Raw genomic sequence first — 20056 nt, 5'->3', positions numbered from 1 at the left:
AAAAAAAAAAAAAAAAAAAAAAACCGAGGGAATTGTTGTAAAGCTCTGGCTGAAGGATATAACTCCTGTTTTATTTCTGTGTGATAGGAAATGCTGCAACCTCACCCCGTGCAGGATCAGGCTCGGTTTGGGAGCTGCAGTTACCAAAAAAAAAAAAAAAAATTAATAAAACCCAAAAAAAACCCAAAAAAACCAACCCCCAAGGAATTCTGTGCAAACATCGCAGTGCTAAAGTGAATCCCACCCTGGGAGCCAGGGGGCCAGGATGGGTGGGGGGGTCAGGAATGGTGCAGGACGTTAGTCACGGGAGGAATTTTTTTAACCTTATGGTTCTGCTTCTTTTTTTTTTTTTTTTTTTTTTTTTTTTTTTTTTTTTTTTTTTTAGCCCTGTTATCAAAAAAAAAAAAAAAAAAAAAAAAAGGATTAATTCCGCAGCCTAAAAAGGTCAGTTGGTGGCTCAGCACAAAAACGGAGCCGAGTTAATCAGGATCAGAGGTAGTACAAGAGTAGCTGTGCTCAAGTAGGAGTTACATGGGGCTGTGACCCCCTGGCTCCACCACCCTGGGGCTGGGGGCTCTTCTGGGACCCCTTTTCCAGTGGGTTTTCCTGGGGGATTTGCCCCCAAACCACTGGGAATTCCTGGCAGGAGATGCTGACCCAGGATCTTGTCTCGGTTCTCCCGTGGGCTGGGGGCTCTGCACAGGAAGAGAAACCTCCAATTCCTTGAGTCCTGGGGGGGTTCTCCCCCGCCTGGCTTCTCCCCCCGCCTCAGAAAAAAGAGTTTAAAAACGTTTTAAAACCAGAGTTGAGCTCATGGGTAGGAGAAAAAAGGGGGGGGACAGAGCCCTGAGCCCATCCTGGTGCTCGGAGTCATCCAACCCACCTCACCTCACCTCACCGATGTCCCAACTCCAACAACACTCAGTACCAGCGAGAAATACAGAATAAAACCAGTGTTAAAAAACTCCGTTAAAAGGTTTGTGACGCTCAAAAAAACGGGGGCATTTTTTTTGCTCCGTTCCCAGATGGGTCAGGAAGCGGGGAGGACCTGATGGGAGCTGCTCCCCCTGCCCGCTCCCAAAGCTTTGGTCTGGTTTATTTTAGAGTTTTTGAGGAATTTTCTCTGCCCCTCACACCCTGTGCTTCGACCAGAGCAGCCCCCACCGTCCCCAGGCACCGCTGGGAATTCTCCTCCTCCTTTTTTAGGGGCTCTGGGAAAGCAGGAGCTGGTTTTTCTTTCTCTCTCTCCCTCCTGCACCCCATCAAACCCACCAGCCCCATCTGGCCAAACGCCTGCTCCCACCTCCTGCAGAGTGTGGGAGAGGAGCGTGGGCGGCTGTAAAACCAAACTGGATCTCTCGGTTATTGCATTCCCCACATTCCACGGGTCCAGATCCATCCGCACGGTGAGAGGAGAGAAGGGGGGAAGAGCATCAGAACCTGTGCACCAGAGCCTCCCGCTCCCTGCGCCGCAGCTCCTCCTTGTAACAGCAGGAACAGAAATTCCCAGTCTCCGGGTGCCCGTAAAAGCTGCAGTTGGGCTGTTTGCACTTGGTCTGCTGGATGTTGTAGAGGCCTTGGCTTCTCGTTTTATCCGCCGTTCCTCCTTTGTCCTGCTCGAGGAATTCCCGGCAGCCGTTGTTGCAGCCGGAGGCCTCGCACTCCGGAGGGAAAGGAGGCTGGGTGTCCATGTCCGTGGGGGAGAAACGGCCCAGGTGGGCAGGGCCAGGGGGGCAGGGGCCAAGCCGGCCCTGGTGGTGCCGGGGCAGGGTGGCATAAGGGGGGAGACTCCCACAGGGGCCCCCTGCCAGCTGCCGCCGGCCCTCGGGGCAGCCGGGTGGGTGCAGCCCCTCAGCACTGCCCATGGAGGGCCTGGGGAAGGTGAAAACACCCGAATAGCCAGTGGGAAAAGCAGCTATTTTAGCACCCACGGCCTGCTCCAGGGGCTGGGGGGGATAGCTGGGGGGTGGCTGGGAGAACATTGGGCTTGGCATCGCCTCCTCGCCCCGCTGGGCGCCCACCTCCCCTTCTGGCCTCTTGGCCGGGGGGGCAGCGCTGCCCAGCGCCTTCTTCTCTGCCTCTTTCTGCCTCTGCTCCGCCAGGAAACGTTCCTCAGCATCCATGAGGTACCTCTGGATCATCTCCTCCTGGAACTGGTGCCGGGTGCTGGTTTTGAGGTGGCTGGCGAAGATGAATTTGCGCTCTCCCTGCATTGCTGCCCGCAGGATGCTCAGGCTCAGCCTCACGTCACTGCTGTACTTGTAGGGATCCGATGGTTTCTCCAAAGCTGCTTTACCTGGACAGGTTTTCTCTGCAGGAGCTAAATCTCCCGGGGAACATTCCTCTTTGCTGTCTTTCCTTGCCTTCAGGGAGCCTTTCTTCTTCTTCTCCAGGGTGTCTCCCTGCCCGTTGCTCAGGCCGCCCTTGGTGGCTTTGCTGTGCATCAAGCCCCCCATGTTCTTTTTTAGTTTGCTGCCCAGAGTCTTCCCGAAACTCCCCAGCTTGTTGGCTACTGAGTCTGCCCGTTTTTTATCCTTTTCTTTCTCCTTTTCCCGCTCTTTCTTTGGTTTCTCCCTGTCCTTGCCCGCCCTGGTGCCCCCGTTGCTGGCGGAGCTGCTGCACACTGACTCCTTGTCTGACTCTCCTGACTCTGCTGCCGAACGAGCATCGTCACCTGCAGAGGCCGTGGGGGATTCTGGCTGAGCCAGAGGCGCCTGGGGAGGAAGGAGAGACAAATATCAAAAGCCTAGAAATTCCTCAGGTGAAGGTTTTTCAAGGTGGAAGGTGAAGCAAAGGAGGTGGCGTTGCTTGGAACGTGGAGGGGATGGTGTCTGGTGTGCCCCCAGTGCATTCTGCACATCCCTAAATATCCCCCGTGGCACCCTTTACACCTGAGATATTCCCTGATTCTATTAAAGCTACACTTGCTCGAGGTTTCAGGTGCAAAAATAGGGAAAAAAGGGGATTAGACTTGTCCCAGTCTTGAGGTGCCCATAAATCAACACCTCCCATTTGTTTTGGCTCCATCCCTGAGGAGCAAAGGGGCTTTTGGGGTTGTGTGAAGACTGAAAAATGGACATGGAAAGCTTTAGGAAAAAGCAAAAGTGAGTCACTTCCCTGCTCTCTGAGCAGAATCAGCCACAATTCCTGCGGGCACAGAGCCCTACACCAGCTTCCTTACAGAGAGGAGGGTTGAATAATTCATAGGTAAAAGAAGATCCCCCTGGTCCCTTTACCTGCGTGTCACAAGGCAACGTGATCCATCGGACATTCATGTAGCTGTGCAGCAGGTGCAGTTTGGCTTCCAGTGACAGTGTCACGCTGGCATTGGAGAGGGGTAAAACCACAAGTTAGAGCCATTTCCCAGCTGGAAAAACCTCCCCCCGTATTTACATTATTCCCTGTGTTATGTATTTAAATGGGTGTTTTCCTACAGCAGGTGTAAAGGAACAAAAGGGATAATTGTGCAGCTTTTCTTTCAATGAAACCCAAAGGGAGAAATCAGATTTCTGAGGGTTTGAAATCAAAACACTTTTGCCTCAGCCAAAGGAACTGCTGGGACCAAACCATGGTGAGACCTGCTCAAAGTCTTGCCCAAACCAGGGACCCAGGACACAGGGATTTGGTGGCAAATGGAAAAATATGTTACTGTGACAGAAAATCCTTCACTGCTGCTGGTGTCTTGAGCTACACCCAGCCCAGAGCTCCAGGATCTGGTGCATCATCTACTTACTATGTGGGAAAGAAGCTTGTGAGATGTCCCAGCCCCACCCAAATCACATCAAAATTAAAGAAAATTAAGGAAAAGCTGCTCCATCCCCATGAACAGCATCACTTTCATCCAGCACAAGAAATCCCAGCTGGATTTCTTCATTTGTGACCTCTCTGTTCTGCAGAACACCCAAACCCTCAGCAGAGCCTCACCCTGGATCACCTGCAGATCACCAACCTGGCCAGTTTGACGTTGTCACTGTCGTCCTTCCCCCACTGCCACTCCTTCCCGGGGTCCACGGTGAAGTGCACGGGCAGCAGTTTGTGCTCAGAGTCTGTCAGGGGGATCACGGCTGTCCCGGGACACAAATGTCACGTTTACAGCCCAAAAGGACAAATATTCCACACCTGGAGACAACTCTGAGCACCCACCAGGAGTGTTGTCAGCTCTGCTGGGAATGGCCTGATGGCAAATCCCAGTGACTGCCAGGATTTGGGATATCAGGGAATTGTCAAAGCACCATGGCTTGCCCCATGACCCTCACAGGGAAGAGATTTCTTCACAGAATCCCATCTAACTCCACCCTCTGTCAGTGGGAAGCCATTCCCCCTGTCTTGTCACTCCAAGCCCTTTTCCCAAGTCTCCCCCAAGCTCTTGGAGCCCCTTTAAGGCACTGGAAGAGCTCAAAGATCAAGACACTGTTGGTTTTCTGGGCTGAGAGAACACATTGAGGGGTCCTGGCCAGTTTTTCCCCCCCCAAATCCTCCTCCTCAGTGTTTTATTCAGCTAAACCTCATCACCCACCTTGATCCTTTGTGTTTTCCTTCTGCTCCATGGAGACCAGGGCAGAAAAATGGGCTTGGTCATAAGCCAGAACCAAGGGAGACCTGTGGCATTTGTTGGCTGGGACTTCCAGGGGCAGATAGATCCCCCCAAAGGGAATTGGGGCAAATGCTGGGAAGAAACCAGAGCGGTTAGTTCCGATCTCAGGTTCAAGAGTTCAGAGTTATTTGTGCTGCAGCTGCTCCAGAATGAGCTGTTTGCCTCATTGAGTCGAGGGCTCACCTGCAATTATCTGTCACCTCAGGGGACGTTAAACAAAACCACAACCCCAAAAATAGAGATTTATTTTGCATCAGGAAGGTTTAAAACGTAGAATGAACTGGTATTTTCTATAAAAAAGCCTTCCTCTTCACTCCTCCCACAAGGCAAACTTTGCCCACAGAATGATGGAAATTGATTAACCTTCTCTGGCAGGAAACTGAAGCTGATGGTGAAAAACAGAATTTCCCATCTCTGGATGTGCGTGTAGGGTCAAAAGAGGTAGAAAAAGGACAAAAAAACTTGTGTGGATGCTCTTAAAGCAGCAAAAACCAGGTTGGGAGCCCAGCCTGGCTCCTCTGTGGGTCAATTTTTCCCCCTGTGCCATTCCCAAGTCCAGACTTGACAGCAAAGAAACCCCAGGAAAATCAAGGGTAGAAAGGAAAAGTGGAGAGATCAGAGAAGGTTTGGGAAGAGAGGGAGGTCTCACCTTCTCCCCCCGAGTCCCTCAGCATCGTGTCTGCCACCACCACGATGGGTCTCTTCAGCACGTGGGCCAGGACAAAGACATGGAACTCCTCCAGGCTCTCGTACACCGGCTCCTCTGAGCTCTCCACCCTTGGGGAAAGGAGAAGTTGAATTTTATCCCTTGGTTATTTTATTATTTGCTTTGTAACACACCAGGAGGAGGTTTCACAGTCAGCCACATAGCACTGAGGCTGATCTCAGCAATAATCTAAGGGGTTTAGGTGTGGATTTCTAAAATGTGCTGCTCCAAGACAAGGGTTTGTGCCCAAGGAACATCCAGCTGCTCTCTGGCATTGCTGGGAGTCCTTTATCTGGGGAGCTGGACAGCTGTGCAGAAAAGTGTCCTTGAAACAGAAGTGAGATGGTAAAAAACTCTCAGCTCTGGGTAATTCTCTCATTTCAGAGCGGGCAACACAAGGGAATACAAGGAAAAGATTTATTCCTGCTCAATCCATGTGCTGCCCCACAGAAGAGCCTGTGCAGCACCAAAATCCTTTCCTGGGATGCTCTAATGTGCCTTGTGTCCTTTGTCTTTCCCTATTGCCATAATACTAACCCTTCTGATGATTGTTTACATATTTTCCTTTGGAGTCTCTCAAAACAATCTATATTGTTTTCATTCCTCTCAGTGATGGACTTTTGGATTGACCACTGGGGTCAGAGAGGTGTTTCCCCTCATTGATCAATCCTTGACCAAATCCCAAATACTCTATAAACCCTAAATCATAAATAAACTGTCTTCTTTTCACCTTGACGGGTGAGTGTGGTTCTTTTCTTGTCCGTAACTGTGACATTTCCCCTGAAATCTCAACAAGACAGACCAACACAGACCCCACTGCCCTGCCCTGGGGCACCATGAGAGCTGTGCCCTGAGGGAAGAAGTTCCCAGTTTTACACCTGGATGTGTTCTGTGCTCCAAGACAGACCAACACAGACCAAACTGCCCTGGAGCACCATGAGAGCTGTGCCATGAGGGAAGAAATTCCCAGTTTTACACCTGGATGTGTTCTGTGCTCCAAGACAGACCAACACAGACCCAACTGTCCTGCCCTGGGGCACCATGAGAGCTGTGCCCTGAGGGAAAACATTCCCAGTTTTACACCTGGCAGTGTCCTGGGCCCCGTACCCGCCGCAGCCGCCGCCGTTGGTGCCGTAGTGCACGCGGGGCTCGCTGGACGCCAACTTGATCAGCTCGTTCCACTCCTTCTGCCACTCCTCCTCTGTGTAAACCAGGCCAGACTGGAAAAAAAACAAAGCAAAGAGAACACAAAATTCTCCAAGTAAAGCTCTTTCGGTGTAGGTTTATACCTCACAGCACGACTTTTCTCTATGGGTTTATCTAAAAACAATCAATGTACTCTGCGCCGTGTCCTCAAAAGTGCTTCCCGATATTCCTCCAAACTTTCCTTCTCAATTTAAATCCATTCCCCTTGTCCTGTCACTTGTCCCAAGACCTTTTCATTTTGCTGCAGCTCTGACAGGACACCCCTTCCCACATCACAACCCAATGGCACTGCAGGGAGCTGCCCAAAGTTCCAGACCTCACAGGAAGCACCTCCCAAACACACAGGATTTTTTTTTTTTCCCTGGATGTTCCCCTTGGCAAAAAGAGGGTGCAAATCAACATTGAATTGGCTCCTACCTCCTTGTTCTGCTGCGTCTGCTGCCAGCGCCATCTCCTCCTGAGGGCTTCCCTCTCCACTCCCTTATCCATCAGGGTGTAGAGAGATTTTCGGAGCATGAGATCCCTGTCGTGGAAGCCCCACATACCTGCAGGGAAAAGGTGAGGAAGGACTAGTGTCACACCCTGACCCACTGAGGCCAGAGAAAGGGAAGAGGCTGCTCCATTATCCCACATTTCCTTCAGAAATCCAGAGGAAACTTGCCCAGACAGAGGGTGAGAAAGATTTGAGAAGCATCTGCCTCTGCTGGCAGCCCCATCCCTTCAATCCATCCCACACCCACAGACCCTGAGCGCTGCAACTTGCCCTTGCACACCAATTCTACTCGCAGCCAGGAGGAGCAGCAGCATCATCCTGCCTTCCCACCAGAATAATGGATGGTTTCTGCTCCCAAATAGGGATTGTGGGCTCTTTCCCAGGGGCTGGTTGGCTGTTTTCCTGGGGGATTAAGCCAAGCCTTACCCAGGGAGGCAGCGTGGAGCAGGCAATTCCCGTCGCCGGTGGTGGCCAGGGGCAGCAGGCGCTGGCAGCTCGGATCCACCGTCACCCACCAGTTGAGACGCCCTGGGGAAATTTGGGAGAGTGTGAAACCATGAAACCATGACACAGCACGAGACTGAGGGACCCTTGGCCCTTCTGAAATCACGGCCAAGGACAAAAACCAGCTGAACAAGCGAGGGAAGTGCCTGGACAACAGACGGGAAGGTACAGACTCATCCCATGCGGGGGAAGAGTCAGGACAGTGACAAAGCAGCAAAAAAGAGGAGATTGGAACTAAAAAACTCCCTGGAGATGCCAGGAAAAGACTGGGGTGAATTTGGGGGTCATGCAAATCACAGAATTACACATAAATAGGAGTCAGGACTTCCACCTAGACCAGTTCTCTATCTGTTTTTCTCCCTACACTCCTTATTTCTGTCCCCATCAGGCTGAAAATGCCTCCAGCACAAACAATTTCTCCAGGGAAAACCAGCTTTTTACTCCTTCTTGGAACCAAATCTCTCCAGTTTCAACTCTCTTACGGCCGGGTTTTCCCTGCTCACTGTTTTTTAGGCAGGAATACTCCGGGATTTCTGCTGATCCCAGCAGCTCTCCCTGCTGCAAACGCAAACCGACGGCGCTTTGGGAGTTTTGGGTCATTGTGATGATTCAAGTTAAAAGCAGCTAAAAATAGAAGGTAGGAAAAAAACGCCCAGTGAGCCCAGTGTGGCTGGAGATTCAGCCCTTCCCAAGGGAGAGAAGCTGGGCTGGATCAGGATTCTGAAACCCCTCGTCCATGTCTCACCCTGCCCTCAACATCCCTCCTTGGCTGCCACATTTTCCAGGAGTTTTTGTATCCCGTGCAACGGGCAGGTTTTTGGCTGGATGAGGCTGTTTAGGCTTCCAACTTGTATTTAAATTGCTCCTGCAGGAAACCAGCCCTTTCCCATCTCTTTCCTCTGGAGCATGATCCCAGCACACAGACACTTAAAAATCCTTTGTCCAACCTCAGGGAGAGCAGCCGGAGAGGAACTAAAGGCAGAAAACAGGGGGTTAAAACACCCCCAAACACTAGAAAACAAAAAAAAAAAAAACAAACCACTAAGTTCAGTGTGACACAGGCGGGTCATTCTTGTCCCCAGCACCAGGAAAGGGACTTGCCAGAGCTGGAAGCAGTTTTGCACTGAGCCTGAGGACAAAGGCTGTGCACTGAGAACCCAGCTGTTCCCTCAATACAGCTCCTGGCACGGCAGAGTTGGGAGCCCGGCCAAATGGCCCACGGCCAGGGGGAGCAAACACAGGAGCTGTCCTACACATCACACTGCCAGGGGCAGCACCCAGAGCTCCTTTTTTTATTCGTTTTCCCTCATTTCTGCGGGATTTGATGCTTTTTTCAGTGGAGTTTGCGCGTCCGGTTGGTGTTTCAGGGGTTGTGCAAGCTCTGCCCGAGTCAGATGTGAGGGGACACACCTCAGAGAGGTATTTCTGTGATTTCTGTGCCCGAGTGTTTGCACTGGCTCCAGTTACGCAAGAGAAGTCGTTGTTGTCTCCAAAGGAACCACAAGCCCAACCCTCCTCTCGAATGTTTTGCTTCCGTGGAGGTGGCGGAAAGGCCAAGAGACTGCCCAGAAGTATAAAAACAACACATTTCTCTGTGTGTGGCTCTTCAGAGCCAAGTCTGAGACGTCTGCAGGGAAATCAAGTGGATTTAGGAGCCCAAAGGATCTTCCTAGAACCACCACGGTGGTAACAGATTTTCTGCACAGAGGAAAAGTCCATTTTCATCCAGAAGCTCCCTTAGCATCCAGCACCTGATGTCACCCCTGTTTGTCTCCAGAGGGTGTTTGGGGAAATCCCACTGTATCTTCCAGCAGGAGCCACCTGAACAGGTCACAGCAATGGGAAGGAACCAACAGCTCCACCCAGCCTGAAGGGAGGATTGCCTCACCCAGACCACAAATGGCTTTCCCCTAAGGCTACTGGGAATCCACTGTGGCTGCTGTGTGTGACACAGGGAGTGTCTGAGGGATTGCTCCTGAGGCCAGTGTGAGGGATCCAACACGGACCTGGACACCATCTGCTGCCCTGTGGGGCAACCAGAGACCAGTGGGGGTTTCCCCCTGGTCCAGGTGAAGGATCTTTTATTTCTTCATGATTTTTTTTTCCCCTAATATCCTCAAGTGAAGCACTGCCTCTCCTCGTGTGCCACAAGCAAATAAACCCACTCTGCAGCTCCCCAACTCAGAGCAGGGCCTGATTCTCAATCCACAAGGGTTTGTGCCAAGGCTGCACTGAGGTTTCAGCTCCACCAAGACCTTTCCATACCACTCCAAGCCCATTCAAACCATTCCCAGAGGGTCTCACTGAAGTTTACAGCCCTTTAGAAAGCGTTTACTCTGCACAATGGTGTAACAGGACCTCTGAATACGCGGGGAAGAGAATCTGAACATTTATTGGGCTGTAAAATATTTCCATAATTCCCCTAAGGAAGGTGCTAAATTAATAAGGGGAGTCTCTGTAGATCACCATGCTCAAAACCCTACTTGGAATCCAGCTTGGAATATTTCATAGCTGCACTAGGGCCCTTTGTTACAGACAAAACACTCATTTATAACAACCCACAAACGCTCGAGTCTCCGAAAGGCATTTTTCTAAAACTCACAATTTCTAAATTCCTTCCAGTCAACGGCATCTCAGCACACCTGGAAGTGCCCCCAGCCCACGAATGAAGCCCACAGCAAACCCCTAATTTGTGTTGGGACACAGGAAGCCAAGCCCTGGCTCTGCTGGGGTGAGATCTGAGGTTTATCTGCAGCAGAACCCGCAGCTCTGCTGTCACCGCACGGCGCCACCGTGTAACGGGATCGCTGGCATCAAGTGCTCATTCCCAAAACATGAGAATATTTCTTACAGCGACTTCTAAGCAGGAAAAGGGAGAAGTTGGGCCCTCAGAAAACGTCTGTTATCCCTGAGGATAATGTGTTTTGTGGCGTGTGCAGCACCACAGAAACAGCAGGGAGGGGTGTAAACCCTCCTGAGATCCCTCATCACATCCTGGTGCCAGGGATGAGGTTTTTTTCCCTGCCAGGATGTATTTCCCCCTCATTCCCTCATTTACAGATCCCCTGGCAGTTCTTGAGGAAAATGATGGAAAGCAAAGCAAGGGGTTCCTACCCAGGCACCCAACAGGCCCTGGAGTAGCAGCATCAGCCTCCAGGGTCTGTAATCAATGCAGAAATCTGTCAGGATTTACACAGGAATTCCCTTTTACGTGTTTCTCTGTGGGACCAGCAGGATGGGATGCCCCAGGGGTGAGACAACACCAGTTTGGGGGTGTTTTCCCTCTCAGCTGTGCACAGTGATAACAGCCCTGGGATATTTGCACTCAGTTTTCCACGGGTGAAGGGAACTGCTACTCAGCCCTTGCACCAGGTCATAAAAACAATGGAATAATTCCCTGTTGGATTTACATCCATGTGATATCTCGGGGTGTTCCTGGGGGTGACAGTCCCCAGCTGCCACCAGCAGGGACCCCCCCCAGCACTCACCAGCCTGCTCCAGTGCCACCAGCATGGACTGCTCAATGAGATCCCTCTCGATGAAGCTGCGGAAATCCTCGGAGTAGACGGTGAGGTCGGGCAGCTGGAAGGTGCAGATGGGCATCTCCAGCAGGTGCTCACTGCTGCTGCTGCTGCTGCCGTTGCTGGAGACGTGGGAACGGGCCAGGGACACGATGGTGGAGCTGGCGTGGGAGATGCCGCGGGACAGGCGCTTCTCTGGGGAGGAAAAAAAGGAAGAACAAACAGCAAAGTGAGGCAGGAGCGGAAAATCCCCCAAAGAGCAGCCACCACCAAACTGCTGCAATTCCAGCAGCGAGCAGCCAGATCACTCTGGCACAAGAAGTTTTGACAGATCTCTTTGGCTTTGGGACACTGTCGTGGTTTGAAAGCAAAATGAATGAGAGGCTCCAAGTCAGAGATATAATTTAATAAGAAGAAAGGTAAAAAGGTAAAAATAAAATAAAATCAATGCAATAACACAAAGGAGCACTGCCAGAGTCAGAACACACCCTGAGCAGGGTGGGGGGAGCAGTCCAGGTGAGGGGCTCTTCCTGAAGCAGTGATCCCACAGAAAGGTCTGGGAGCTCTGCTCCTCTGGGAATCCAGTGGCTCAGGGCTGCTTGTCCTGTCCCAAATCCCAGATTCTCTCCAGGTGGGAATGCTTGGCTCCTCCCCCTGGGCATTGGGAGCATCTCCCAATGGGATGAGGAGTCGTGCAGTGGCTCCTTGATGGCCCATTAAACAGAGAGAGCTCCTGGAGGGAGTTCCCTGTGAGTCCTGGGCAAGGCATTGATGGGCCATGAGCAGAAGAGCCCAAAGGAGGGGCCTGGGAAAACACTGCCCCACCTGGTTCCAACAGCTCACGAAGATGGCGATAGAATAAACACTTTGTGTACATCCCACACTGCAGCCCAGGACAGACACTGACCTTGCACGATGTCATCCTGGCGCTGCAGTGGGGGCCTCCCCGGCCGTCCCACCTCCCGTTCTGGGGGCCGGGCCCCCCGGCCCTCGTTGAAGGAATTCGGGAGGTTCCCGGCGTGCACCTGCCGGAGCTGCTCGAAGTCGCTCAGCGCCGCGCTCAGGTCCCAGTTCTTGCCTGGTTTGGGAAGGGAAGAGCAGTTCTGGTCACTCTCAGCCAGCAAGGAAACTGAGCCATTTCCTAAACATCTGTGTCGGAAACTATTCCAGCCCCACCAGCTACATCACCCTCTTCCAAGCCTTTTTTTATTTCCCTCCTGGCTCCCCCCATCAGCCAGGCTGGGCATTTCCCTCGTTATTCCCAGTTTTTTCATACCTTCAAGGAGGTCTCTGGCCAGCCCTGGCTCTGCTCCCGTTGAGCGAACAAAATCCGACAGGACGATGTCCATAGCCGAGGCCAGGAGGAGTCAGTGGCACTGGATCGGCTCCTCAGCATCAATCTGGGGATGAAACCAAGAGTAAATCCTGATTGGGAATGAGCTGAGGGGGATGTAAACCTCCCCCTAAAATTTAACTGTGCTCTGGGATTGCCAGTTCATTCTTTGAGAACTGGGAGAACAACACACGCTTTGCCGTAACCGACAACGGGCATTTCGTTAGAAAATTCATGAATTAAATTAAATTCTCATCTCAAAGGTGGTGGAGCTTTTCTTTCCGAGTTAGGAATAAAGACCCAAAAATTTTATAATATATTATAATAAATAATAAATTATAATTTATTATTATTTATTATAATTGTAATAATAAATTATAATTTATTGTTATTATTATATTTATACTTTATTATTTAAATTTATTATAATAAATCATAAATAAATAAATTATATAATAAATGGATATTTGGGAGCAATGAGAAAGCAGAAAGTTTTCTCTTGTACATTTACAGGGGGGCAAATCCCTGCCCTATCCCACTCCAAGCTGTGAGGCAGAGAAAGGAAAATAAGGACAAAATGCTAGAATTAGGAGATGTGTCCTAAGGAAAATACATTTTTTAAAAGCCCCTTTCGGACAAAATAACAAATCAAACCAAACAATCCCAATTACTCTGGCAGACAAAATCAATGTCCTTTGACTCCAGCGCTCCTTCCCAGGAGGGAACAAAACCACAGATCTGTTCCCTAAATCTGGATTTTGTCGGGTTCTGAGCCTGGGGAAGGCGTGTGCTCCTGCCATGCCTTCAAATCCTGATTTTCCGCATTCCTCAGGGCAGAGAGGGAAAGGAAGAGTCGCCTCATCCGTGGGAGTCCAGATCGAGAAAGTGCTCCATGAATTTGGTGCTTTGCAGTTAAAGGCTGGAATAAAAATTCTGCCATCAAGGAACGGAAAAGAAAAGGGAAAGAATTTATGCCGAGCTGAAAATCTGGAAGGGGAAAATCTGGGAAGGCTGGGAGAGGGAGGTGCTGGTGTATTGGGCACAAGAAAATTTCAGGATTGTGTGGAATATGAACAAATCTGGTTGTTTTCCTGAGCCCTGGAAATAAAGTCTCTTTTTCAGATGGACAAAACCCTCCTTAGTGCCTTGAATTTTTATTTTTTTTTCCAAAATTATCCTCAAAAGTGGGTGAAATTTCCCAACAGCACAACTTTAACCTGGAATTTCTTGACTCTGTCTTCCTTCACTGCCGGAGCTGAGTGATGCCAAAGCCCAGCACATTCCAGGAGCAGGATTTGGCAGCGATTCCTCCTCTCACTCCTCCAATTTAGGGAACATCCCTAATTAGGAGCCGCACGTTTGGGATCCTCTAATCCCTGGCAAGAGCTGCAGATAAACGAGGAGCAGCTCCAGGATGAAATAAACGGGTAAAAAAACTTCCTTCAGGTGGGTGTGGAATTCCAATGGAAATGAAAACTCAGCGGTTTGGGAGGTTTGGGGAGGGAACGAGCAGAGCACATCCCACCCACCCCCTCGTCCACGGCATTCCAAACTCCTGCCTGCACAAAAATGCCAGGGAAAACACGGATTGGAAAACTCTGGGTCCGACGAGGCACTGATGGATTGTTGATTTATTGAGGGATTGGACAGAGAAACATCCTCACCCCAGAGTTATTGATTATTTCCTTTCCCTGTGCAAGGGAAATGCTCTCTCTTCTCTCTTCCCTCCTTCCAGAACGGGTCAGAAATATGAGCCCAGGTAGGAAATCCAAGCCACAAGTGCAAATCCATCCCCCAGCAGTGGAGCAGGGGCTGAGCACACCCCAAAGCCCCCAGGAGAGCACAGGGATGGAGCAGGGCTGGATGTTAATCCAAAGTGAGTGTTCCTGGCACATTCCAACCAGAAATACACAGAAAACATATTTAAGACAAAGCCCATTTGTTTCTGTGGTCCCCAACAGTTCTTTTAAGGACACACCAGCAGGTTTTTCAGTAAATATTTAACAAATATTCCCCTCACACTTCCACGGGCTCTGAGCACACCAACATTCCTGACAGAAATAAAAAGTGATCAGACGAGGAGCTGGAGCTTCATGCAAACAGCATTCCAGGGTTACACACCCATGGGAACCGAGTGAAAGCCCCATCCCAAAACACGCCAAGGGATCCACCCAACACTGACACCAACTTTCATCCTTCCAGGCAGCAGGAATCTGCCCGGTTCTGCCTCTGGAAATGGGGCAAAGCTGAGATGAGTCAATCCTGGCAGGCTGGAAATCGTTGCTAACGGGAATTCAGACCTTTAACATCGTTAATGTCCCTCCAAAATGAGGGGAAAGTCATAAAACCTCCCAGAGTTTCCTCTTTCTCTGCCTACAGCCTTTCCTAGGGCAGTTCCAATGGTCACAGGCCAGGTTTGGGAAGGGAATCACCAGAGCATCCTGTGCTCTCTGCTCTGACATCATCAGAAAAGTCAGGAAATTGAGGGAGGAATTCAAGAGGACACAAAGTCCAAGAGCTCGATGTTTCTCATCTCCATTCTGGGGGAAAATAAACCATTTGGAACATTGAACTGAAGCAGTTCACCAGAACCAACTTGCGGAGCAGCAAAACTGGATCCATTCAAAGCTCCAGAGTGGAATTTACGGGACTTTAATTCCCTTATTTTGTTAGATCTCGATCGCGCTGAACACGCTGCAGAAACAGGAAATAATTCTCTTTGTTAGGGGCCAAATCCTGAGCCAAGGTCGGCCGCCACCGTGTTTATAAAGACACATCCAGAAATGTTTTAGGAGCAGCAAAGTGACGTCTCTCCCCCGGATCTGCCACGTGATGTTTTTTGCTGAGGGCAGGAACCAAAGCAGGAGCCAAAAACTCCACTCCCAGGGCTGTGCTCCTGGCCCAGCCCCTCTGCCACATCCTGTCCCCACAGGGAACCCCAGGCCAGACCCTCAGGGAGCTCCAGGTGAGGCAGGAGACGCCCAAATCCATGAGAAATTTAATCCTGCCAGACCCACAGGGATGTTTTTGCTTCCACCATCAGGGAGCTTCAGCAGAGGGGCAAAAACAACACATATCAAAGTCCTAAACCCCAAATCCTCCAAAAACATGAAATTTGGCAGCACTCAGGGCTAAGCAGGGGGGTCCCAAGGGGAAAGATCACCCTGCAGGTGGGGCATGGGAGCAGCTCCACCCTACAAACCAACACATATCAAAGTCCTAAACCCCAAATCCTCCAAAAACATGAAATTTGGCAGCACTCAGGGCTAAGCAGGGGGGTCCCAAAAGGGGAAAGATCACCCCAGGAATTGCAGGTGGGACATGGAAACAGCTCCAACCTGAGCCCTATGGGAATAACAATAAGAAAAATTAATTTCTCCATGAGCTCCACTCAGGGCTAAGCAGGAGGGTCCCAAGGGGAAAGATCACCCTACAAACCAACACATATCAAACTCCTAAACCCCAAATCCTCCAAAAACATGAAATTTGGCAGCACCCAGGGCTAAGCAGAGGGGTCCCAAAAGGGGAAAGACCACCCCAGGAATTGCAGGTGGGACATGGAAGCAGCTCCAACCTGAGCCCTATGGGAATAACAATAAGAAAAATTAATTTCTCCATGAGCTCCACTCGAGAACATCCTGATGGTCCTGAAGGAAGTTTCTGGCTTCCTCCTGGCTCCCCAGAACGGTGGAAACTGCCTCCAGCCCATCCCACTGCCCTGTCCTGGTGCAGCAGGTTATCTAACACCTCCAGAAGAGGCACAGGCCACGCCGGGATTAACGGCACCGTCCTGACCTGACACCTGTGCTCTGCTCACTAAGCTCTGTCTGGAAATGCTGGATGGGAACACACAGAGACCACGCAGCTCCTGCCTCTTCCAGGATGGGAATCAACCCAGCTCATCATCATCAAAAAAAAAACAAAAAAAACAATTATTCCTGATAAAACTGATGGTGCACGAAGCTCATCGTGCCCTCAGAGCAAAGGAAAGGTGCTGTGAGCGCAGAAGGAAACCAGTCTGAGAGAGAAAAATGGGGATATTTTGGGAATAGATGGCACAGGCAGCTGTGGAGGTGCTGGATGTGGCTCTGTGATTGCATCTCATGCAGCTCTCCAAGATTCTGAGAACTTCAGGCTCTGAAATCTCGGAGGGAGTTTTAGCACGATGCAAAAGGACAGCACGTAATCCCCACAAATGAGCTTTTCCAGCAGGAAAAAGGGGCTCCTAAAACCGTGCTGGTGGCTCAGGAGGTGGAGAGGGACAGTTATGGAAATCATCCTATTTTTATAAAGCTCTAGTGCTTCCATGAACAGCTTTATCTCATTTTTTTCCCAGAGCTCCAGACACAGCTGGGCTCCTCCAGGTCATCCTGAACTTTGGGCTGAACAACCCACCAGATTGACACCTCCAAGACAGATAAAAGCCAAAAAAAAAAAAAACTCAAACAAGCCTCCAAAACAAACTACAACAGCTCCATCACATCCAGGCTCTGTCTATCATCATCATCCCTCCCTGGTTAACAATTCCTCTTTCTCCCAGAATTACAGGAATTTCTAACAAAGCACTGACTACAAACTCAGTGTCTGCAGCAAAGAAATTCCCTTTGAGCCGAGTTCTCCTTAAACCAGGCCATGACTATTTCCAGCTGGTTCTGTGCACGAGCTGAGGGCTCAGCACAGGCTGTCCTTGCCTCAATCCCGGGGGGATCCTCCAAGTGTCCCCTCTGCAATCCAGGCCAGGGCAGCTCCATCGCCAATTCCCCACGTTTTCTCCTCAGAATATTTCAACTCAGAGCTCCTCCTGCGAGGAAAATCCATTTTCTGTCGCTTTGAGGCTGTAACTCAGGACTGTGAGAGCTGAATTGATGGCCAGAGCCACATCCCAGCACCAACTGACACGGATTCACCACAAACACTGGCAGGAAATTAAAATAAATGCCAACAAAAAAGCTGAACCAAGCAATACCGAGGCACCGGGAACAGCAGAATCCTGAATTTTAAAGTTTTAAAGATTTGGATGCTCCTGCCCATCCCAGGGGTTGACAAGGGTCTCACACATGAGGGATGCTGCATATCCTGACAGCCACATCCACAAGTGGCCACTCCAGAAGTTTCTTTAGCACAAAAACTCATCTTTAAGCGGCTTAAAAAAACCATCCCATTTCCACAAAACACTACTGAGCACAGGTCAGGAAGATAAAACCCAGTGATGAGTCAGAACGAAGAATCCTGGCTGCAAGTTTGGACTTTCAGCTCCGTGAATGATTTCAGAGGACAACAAGGCTTTAATAAACCCGGAGATCTCTGGTTCTGGCCCCCACCCCGAGCACCCACAATAAAGCCGAGGGGTCTCGCAGCATTTCCCGGTGGGATCCAACTCCCGGGAGGCTCCGTCACTGACTGATAAAAGCCCTCGGAAGAGTTTTCCTGGAGCTGAGGATGGTCCGGGGCTGGGAGCGGCTCCTGGACAACACGGAGGAATCAGCCAGAGGAGGAACTCCCTTTCCTCGTGGATCAGGACTCGGAGAACTCCTCCAGGATTGTTTCTGAGCTCATGTTTTGCTGCCAACAGACGGCTCTGCAAAGGGAGAGCCCAGGGAACGACCCCAGGATTGGGCAGCCGTCCAGATATCTCGGCGATTCCAGGAGAAAAGACAATTATTTGGCCCCAAGTCGCCGGGAGCAGGAAAATAAATATCACTCCTCTGCCCCAGCAGAAACCGGGGTCGCTCCGTGGTGGAGGAGCCTCGAACTGCAGCGGTGAAGCCCCGGCCCGGTGGTGGCTCCAGCGGCTGGGGGACAGGCCCGGGGGGCTCCTCACCAGGAACGGCCCCGGGAACGGCCCCGGGAGCGGCCCCAGGCCCAGCCGAGGCGCGGGGGAGCCCTCCCAGCCCCACAGCCCACCGAGGCTGAGGCAGGACCCTCAGCCACCACCCACACCCCGAAACCCACCCTCATACCCCGGCACGACCCCCAGGACCGACCCCAAGACCCCACACCCGATACCGGGACCCGCCTCCCCGAGACCCCGCGGGCGGCAAGGCCCGGCCCCGCCAAAACTTTCCCAAGGCCGAGCTGGAGGAGAAGGGGGCTCGCCGTTACCTACGAGAGGCTCCATGGGCGGGCTGGAGCGGCCCGGCCCGGCCCGGAGCGGCCCCCGGGCCCTCCCGCCGTTGCTGAGGCCGCTCCCGGTACGGGCGGGGGAAGGCGGAACGGAACGCGCCGCCCGGAACGCGCCGCCACCCCGGTTCCCGCCCGGAACGCTTTGGCGGGCGCACGCGGCGGCGCCGGGAGGAGCCAATGGGGGCGCGGGGACGGGCTCAGGTCCCGCCCCCCCCTCCCCCCCCCCCCCCGTTTCCCGGGGCGCCCCCGCGCGTGCACGGGAGTGAGGGAGAGCAGCGCGCCCCCTGGCGGCGCCGTGAGGGGTGCGCGTGCCCGAGACCCGCCAAGAGACCGGGAAGGGAGCGGGACCCCCGTGAGGGGACTGAGAACCCCGTGAGGGGCCTGAGATCTCCGTGAGGGGACTGAGAACCCCCCAAGAGCCGGGAGACGGAGCGGGACCCTCGTGAGGGGCTTGAGACCCCCGTGAGGGGACTGAGACCTCCGTGAGGGCGTGAGGGGTCTAAGACCCCCCCCAAGAGCCCGGGGAGGGAGCAGGACCCCCGTGAGGGGCCAGAGAGACCCCCCCCAAGAGCCTGGGGAGGGAACGAGACCCCCCGTGAGGGGTCCGAGACTCCCGTGAGGGGTCTGAGATCCCCATGAGAGGTCTGAGACCCCCGTGAGGGGACTGAGATCCCCCCCAAGAGCCCGGAGAGGGAGCGGGACCCCCATGAGGGGCCGGAGACTCCCGTGAGGGGCGTGAGATCTCCGTGAGGGGCTTGAGACTCCCGTGAGGGGCCAGAGACCCCCGTGAGGAGCCTGAGATCCCCATGAGGAGCCCGAAACTCCCGAGAGGGGTCTGAGACTGCTGTGAGGGACCTGAGATCCCTGTGAGGGGCTTGAGACCCCCCCAAGAGCCCGGGGAGGGAGCGGGACCCCCGTGAGGGGTCTGAGACCTCCGTGAGGGGTCTGAGACTCTTGTGAGGGGTCTGAGACTCCCATGAGGAGCCTGAGACCCCCGTGAGGGGCCTGAGATCCCTGTGAGGGGCCTGAGATCCCTGTGATCCCTGTGAAGGCAGGACATTCCCTGTGCCGAGGGCAGGACATTCGTTGTGCTGAGGGCACGACATTCCCTGTGCCCAGGGCACAACATTCCTTTTGCTGTGGGTGCCCACAGTAGCACAGAATGTGTCCCAGCACTGTGCCAGATTCAGGGGGCTGGTGGTCAGATTCAGGGGTCTGGTGGCCAGAGCAGGGGTCTGGTGGCCAGATTCAGGGGTCTAGTGGCCAGAGCAGGGGTCTAGTCGCCAAAGCAGGGGTCTGGTGATGCCACCAGCTGTGTCAGGATGTGCCAGGAAGAGCTGGCACATCTCCCTTTGCTGTGGTATTATCCCAGCCTTTGCTGGGGTATTTTCCCCTGGTCCATCTCCTACTCATATTTCCTCTTTCTTCCTAGAGAAAACCTCCAGGATTTTCTCTTAGGAAAAAAACCACAGGTGGGCCAGGCCCTGTGCTGGAGCCGTGGCCAGTGGGGGCTGCTGGGGCTGGTGACAAACAGGCCACGTCATGGGCACAGCTCAGCTGATCCTGACATTGAATC

At 52.3% G+C, this 20056-nt stretch overlaps 1 protein-coding gene across 2 annotated transcripts; it reads right to left on the bottom strand.

The window, feature by feature from the left end:
* Positions 1-336: 336 nt before the first annotated feature.
* Positions 337-18566, bottom strand: OTUD7B (OTU deubiquitinase 7B). Of its 2 annotated transcripts, none has more exons than XM_083878983.1 (12): positions 18460-18566; positions 12301-12424; positions 11932-12102; positions 10992-11219; positions 7426-7527; positions 6924-7051; positions 6408-6520; positions 5244-5371; positions 4517-4666; positions 3950-4064; positions 3237-3321; positions 337-2714 (listed from the first exon to the last, which is right to left on the bottom strand). In XM_083878983.1, the coding sequence occupies exons 2-12, from the start codon at positions 12371-12373 to the stop codon at positions 1434-1436; spliced, it is 2574 nt and encodes an 857-aa protein (XP_083735109.1). In that variant the 5' UTR covers positions 12374-12424; positions 18460-18566; the 3' UTR covers positions 337-1433. The 2 variants fall into 2 exon arrangements, with proteins under 2 accessions (XP_083735109.1, XP_083735110.1); XM_083878984.1 differs by having other exon boundaries at positions 18464-18552.
* Between the last annotated feature and the right edge of the window lie 1490 nt (positions 18567-20056).

Source organism: Zosterops lateralis (assembly GCF_965231275.1).
Source record: "Zosterops lateralis genome assembly, chromosome: 27".
In the NCBI taxonomy this organism is placed as follows: Eukaryota; Metazoa; Chordata; class Aves; order Passeriformes; family Zosteropidae; genus Zosterops; species Zosterops lateralis.
The sequence above is the reverse complement of the archived record's forward strand: the minus strand, read 5'-3'. Positions and strand labels throughout refer to the sequence as shown.

Coding starts and splice junctions, on each gene's coding strand:
- OTUD7B (XM_083878983.1), bottom strand. CDS start 12,373: ATGGACATCGTCCTGTCGGATTTTGTTCGCTCAACGGGAGCAGAGCCA. Junction 7,528..10,991: donor GGTGGCACTGGAGCAGGCTG/GTGAGTGCTGGG, acceptor AAATTTCCCCAG/GGCGTCTCAACTGGTGGGTG. Junction 3,322..3,949: donor GACAACGTCAAACTGGCCAG/GTTGGTGATCTG, acceptor CTCCAATGCCAG/CGTGACACTGTCACTGGAAG.